The sequence below is a fragment of the Anarhichas minor genome, unplaced genomic scaffold, assembly GCF_050575085.1.
Source record: "Anarhichas minor isolate MPS153535 unplaced genomic scaffold, ASM5057508v1 ptg000028l, whole genome shotgun sequence".
NCBI lineage: Eukaryota > Metazoa > Chordata > Actinopteri > Perciformes > Anarhichadidae > Anarhichas > Anarhichas minor.
The window spans coordinates 8,098,414-8,103,474 of NW_027466474.1; the positions used below are offsets into that span (position 1 = coordinate 8,098,414).

The window sequence follows — 5,061 nt, forward strand, 5'->3', positions numbered from 1 at the left end:
AACAAAATGAATCCATGTCTGCTATATTTTACCTTGTCGCTCCATAATTATTTTTTTTCATAGCTTATAATTATTGCGTATTAAAACCGTACAATTGTTTTTTTATGGTGCACCATAAAGAGCATGAGCAGAAAGGGTCACAAGAACAGTTTATATTGTTATTTACACATATACAATGAAAGTACAAAAAGAGTTGTACATTTGTGCCTCAATCCCCAAAGGACACACAAATAAAGCATGATAATGTGCATATGAAAAGAAAATAACGTCACCACCATCACAGAACATGCATCACTCCCTTTATTACCCAACTCACAGTCTCTTTCATATTTTCTTCACTTCTCTCCCTTCTAATCCTGACATCTATTTTCCTTTTATTAATGCGCACAAAAGCATTTCTCCCATATAATGTAACATTTTAGGCATACTTTTTTGGGGCTATGGTGGTGCACCACACCTGTGTATGTACAGGCGATTGTGCTGGTGCATTGTATTTGGAGTGGGTATATTTATAAATGAGATTTGAAGAAAGTTTAAGCACCAGAACAATTAAAAGGAAATCTCTGAACCAGCTTTTATCTGCATTTTTGTAAAGATATATTTTGGTGTCTTTTGATAAAACAGTGCAGGAGTTTTATTTATAACATTTTTATGCAATTAGCCTACTCTATTTTTTTTATGTGTTCGGTTGTAGGCCTTGCTTTTATATGGCTGGTGTTCTTCCCCTAACGTAACAGAGCCAACCCTTTGAAAGCATTGCAAAGTCTGTTTCAGAATAAAGAGTTGGTTGTTGAGAGTAAAGACCTTCACAAAACTCTCAATCATGTCTCACTGTTGAGAAGGAATTGCCTCCTTCAGGTCTAGGGGGTAAATATCTTTCTCCTCTTATTCTAATACACATAATAAGTAAGAGCATAAGAGGACAATCACAGGGTGATGAGAATTTTTAAAGACAAGTTATATTTCCTGTTTGGATTTGAAAAAGTCTTACGATTCCCAAGTTCAGAGTTGCGAGATTTATTCCAAGAAAGTTCTGTTTCTGCTTCAAGACAAACATCACTCACCATCATTTCAGGTCCATTTTTCCAACCGTCCACTCAAATGGCTGGGGCCCATTCTTCAGTTTATCTGGTCCAACAATTTTTTTTTATCCATTGCATGGATCAAAGTAAGTCCCACTGTCTTCATGTGGGTCTAATTTAATTGATTTATCCTCCCAGGGATAAGAGGTGATGCTTATTGATTACAGCGTTGTGCTTGGCGTCTATTCCCTCTCCTCGGCCCAGGGTTGGAGGTTCTGCAGGGCATACAGGGAGGAGTTATGGGCGCACAGTGGATCCGACACCGCTGATTCGATGAGGGACTTCTGGAGGGCGGACTGCTGCAGCTGAAGGATGAGGCGATTGGCCTGCTGACGCTCCGCCTCCCTTTCCTCGGCTGTCTGTCTCCTGAATAAAGACAGGGGGGGAAAAAAGAAACATTAATAAATAAATCAATAGATAAATAAAACGTGAGGTTATGTAAGATTAAAGGGCAGCAAGAAAAAAAAGCTACAAGTGCGTAAATTCCCAAAAGCTGCAAAAAAGAGCAGTGATAAGTTCTTAGAATAAAAATGAAATAATATCGATGAAAGGAAGTCAATGTTTGTTTCTAGCAGGAAAAATCAGCTAAATAAAAAAGGTGTAGTAATTCCCTAGCTGTAGCCTAATAATCATAAAAACGACATTTTGGTGAGTTTTCTAAATAAATGATCTCTATTTGTTATTATATTTTATTACTTCATTGAAGAGGGCGAAAAAGAATAAGAGAGAAAAAAGAAAGGATGTTAATAAACTCTATCAAAGCAGTTTTTAGAAAATTATTATTGGTGTTTATGTCTAAACGGTAGTGTTTTGGTTCCGTGTCGACGGGGGTCAATTCACAGGAAATGGTACGTGGGGTCATGTGCAGAACTAGGAAAGTTTGGTTTTTGAACAGGGCGACTGAAACTGTTGGCGGACGAAGATTGTGCGGGTTTTTAACGGCTGGAGTGTGATGAAATGCGGTAACAAATGTTAATGAACACGTTCATATGAGGTGACATTTCATACCAACCTCCACTTGGTCCTGCGGTTCTGGAACCAGGTTTTGACCTGTGCGTCTGTCATCTTCAGACTCTTGGCCAGGGCGGCCCGCTCGGCGCTGGCCAGGTACTTCTGCCGGTGGAAGCGCTTCTCCAGCTCGCAGATCTGAACTCTGGAGAAGGACGTGCGGGGCTTTTTCCGTTTGGGCGGTGTCCGGTTCTGGTACGGGTGTCCTATCCGTCGCGTAACGGCGAACGGCACCAGAGCCGCTGCAAGGAACGGAGAGACAAACCCGGTGAGTGGAAGACGATATTTTCTACTGCAGCAAACAGACTAATTCACTTCCCACTCTGTATGGAAATTCAAGGCCATATATCACAGATATCTTCCCTGTTTGACAACAATTCCCCATTTAGACTGTGTAAGCCATATGTGAAGTATGTGAGATGAAATTTATTGTGAAAGATTAGTCTGGCCAAGTAGCCTATTGAAAACAATGTAATTATAAGAAATAAACGGATAGTACCCGCCCTGCTAATTACAGCAGGTCTATTGGCCTATTTATCTTTTCTTCACATACAAGGCCTTTGTTAATAAAGGCTCCTGTTCATCTTTAATTTATCTTCTTAACCTTTGTATTGAATACAGAAAACACATCACACACACGTTTTATTATTTTGGATAGTATTTTGTATTTTAGATTGTAATTTTATTTTACGTTTTTCTATAATTTCTGAAGTAAATTATTTGACAACCTAATCTTATTCTTAGTTATCCCTCAATTTAGCCTAATAATCACATTTTTCAGTTAATTTTCACTAACAGCAATATATTATGACAGACCAATGCTGTTTGGTTATACAAAAATAGAGCGTTATGATTGTGCATAACTACGTTTGTTTTCTTATCTAGGATGTAGAAATTAAATATTTAATTCATAAAACACACGCGAGGTCAGTTACGCTGACACAAGAGGATTATTAATAATCTGTAAATGTAGTATACGCCATTATTTAAAAACACTTTCAAACATGTGTCCTGTTGTTTTTTTTTCTTTGTTTAAGGCCAATGAAACGTACAACATTTCAGTCTGCTGTAAAAGCCTTTACACGTATTTGGCACCGGTGTCTTCAATGATTCAGCAGCAGTTACTAATATTTTAAACAAATCTATTATTAATGAGGGGAACCCGTTAGGTGTCACAGCTCGCCTACCTGATATTCTGTCCTTGGCGAACCGGTTTCCTATCCAGGGGAAGCACAGCCCTCCAAAACCCGGGACAGCGCTCTGGACGGGGGCCGGGGGTCCCGGGGCTGTCATGGGTCTGTGGGCCGGGACTCGAATCACTCCACGGCTGCCCAGACTCCTGCTTTCCCCGTATGAACCTGAAGCCTCCACCGGAGGCATTATACCGGAGAGGGAGATAGACAGCGCGGTGTACGAGGGCGCGCTGGACCCGGTCGGGCTTCCTAAACTGTAATAACCGTCCCCGTTGCTTAAATCGGATCCACTTTGTCTTCCAGACGTGCGCCCGTTTTCTGGCTCTGTACCGGCTCCCAGGATCTGGTCGATGCCGAAGCTGATGGGCTCATGGTGAGCCGGCTTTGGAGGAGGGCTCGGCGCGCTGGGTGCTTGCTCCATTCCCGTCACACTGTCGCAAAAGGACGAAAAAACTGAACAGGATATTTTCAGGGAGAATCACAGCGCGGTCAAACTGTACCAAAAGTAACCGCCAGTAGTGTCTCCATCGCTGTCCAGCCGTCTACCCCGATCCCAGCGTGTCCTTGTTGTCTCTAACAGGCCTCTTTCAGAGGACTGGGTCCTCTCTACAGGCTGTGGTGAAAGTTTGATGGGCGTTTGGAGAGATGTGACGCTCTGTCCTCCTCTCTGCGCGTCAAAACGCTCAGTTTAGCAGCTCCGTCCTCCTCCATCCCTCTCCACCATTCATTGGCTGGCACCAGAATGACTGATTGAATGTTAATGGGGGGTAGGCCCACACTTTGGCACAATAACCAATATTTCCCATAACCACGGGTGTCAGCTTGTTTTATATATAAATATATATGGCAAAATATGGCATATCCATGCCTTCTGAGTGAGTCAGTATTTGATGTTTTTTTGTCATTATAACGGAGAGTAAGGAGCACGCGACAGCTTCATTGAAGTGGCATATGTAAAATAATCGCACCAGGGATCACTGAAGAGGCGTCTTTGGTGACGAACATCTAATATTTTATCGTTTCAACCAACTGCTGTTTGGTCATCTGTCTGTGTTCCGCTCGTCCACATAAACGTCTTCACTATATAAGTTTTGGTGACAAATGATATCAGATGGAAAAACTTTCTGCACACCTTCGGGTCTGATGAAATGACGCTTCTGCCTATTACCACTTTTCAGACAAGACAAAGTGCGCATCGTTTGTCCTCTTGCTGTCTGTGTCACCTCTTCAATCTCTATCGTTTGACACATGTGGAATGTACGTGAATAATAAGTTTACTCGACAACCGGATGAAAGCTATTAGGAAGTGCTTTATAACCTGAAGACTATTTATCGTGGATGTATTATAAAGGAGAGACGAAAAGGAAGAAATGTCGCTCTGAATTTCTATTCCTTTTTATTAGAATCCCTCATCGTCCACGATTTATTATCAAACACGGAGTTATTTTTATATTTCTTCAACATTCCCCTGCACTGTTTCAAAATGTTGGATCTTTAAGCTGAAACCAAAAATATGGAAATGTTTTTCCAATATTTTATTTAAAGGCTGAAATGGTCACAGCTAGAAACATAATGTAAAATCATTGAAACACATTTACTCAATAATCCATTCCAGTAGCTGTTGTTAAATACGGTATGTGTGAGATTATTGAGAGAGAATATAAACGTTGAATCCACGTGCGTAATTACGCACATGAAACCCCTCATGTCTGTCTTTAAAATTAAAGGACAGCGGCCTAATTGACCACTAGCAGCACCTATTGAGCATATAGCAAAGC

General features: G+C 41.1%; 1 protein-coding gene across 1 annotated transcript; it reads right to left on the reverse strand.

Annotated features, from left to right (window-relative positions):
• Window positions 1-1,264: 1,264 nt before the first annotated feature.
• Window positions 1,265-3,704, reverse strand: tlx3a (T cell leukemia homeobox 3a). The gene is made up of 3 exons (XM_076103853.1): window positions 3,278-3,704; window positions 2,095-2,332; window positions 1,265-1,448 (listed from the first exon to the last, which is right to left on the reverse strand). Exons 1-3 carry the CDS (start codon window positions 3,702-3,704, stop codon window positions 1,265-1,267), a joined length of 849 nt encoding a protein of 282 aa, XP_075959968.1.
• Window positions 3,705-5,061: the final 1,357 nt, after the last annotated feature.

Coding starts and splice junctions, on each gene's coding strand:
- tlx3a (XM_076103853.1), bottom strand. CDS start 3,704: ATGGAGCAAGCACCCAGCGCGCCGAGCCCTCCTCCAAAGCCGGCTCAC. Junction 2,333..3,277: donor CGCCAAGGACAGAATATCAG/GTAGGCGAGCTG, acceptor CGTTCCTTGCAG/CGGCTCTGGTGCCGTTCGCC. Junction 1,449..2,094: donor AACCGCAGGACCAAGTGGAG/GTTGGTATGAAA, acceptor GTCTTTATTCAG/GAGACAGACAGCCGAGGAAA.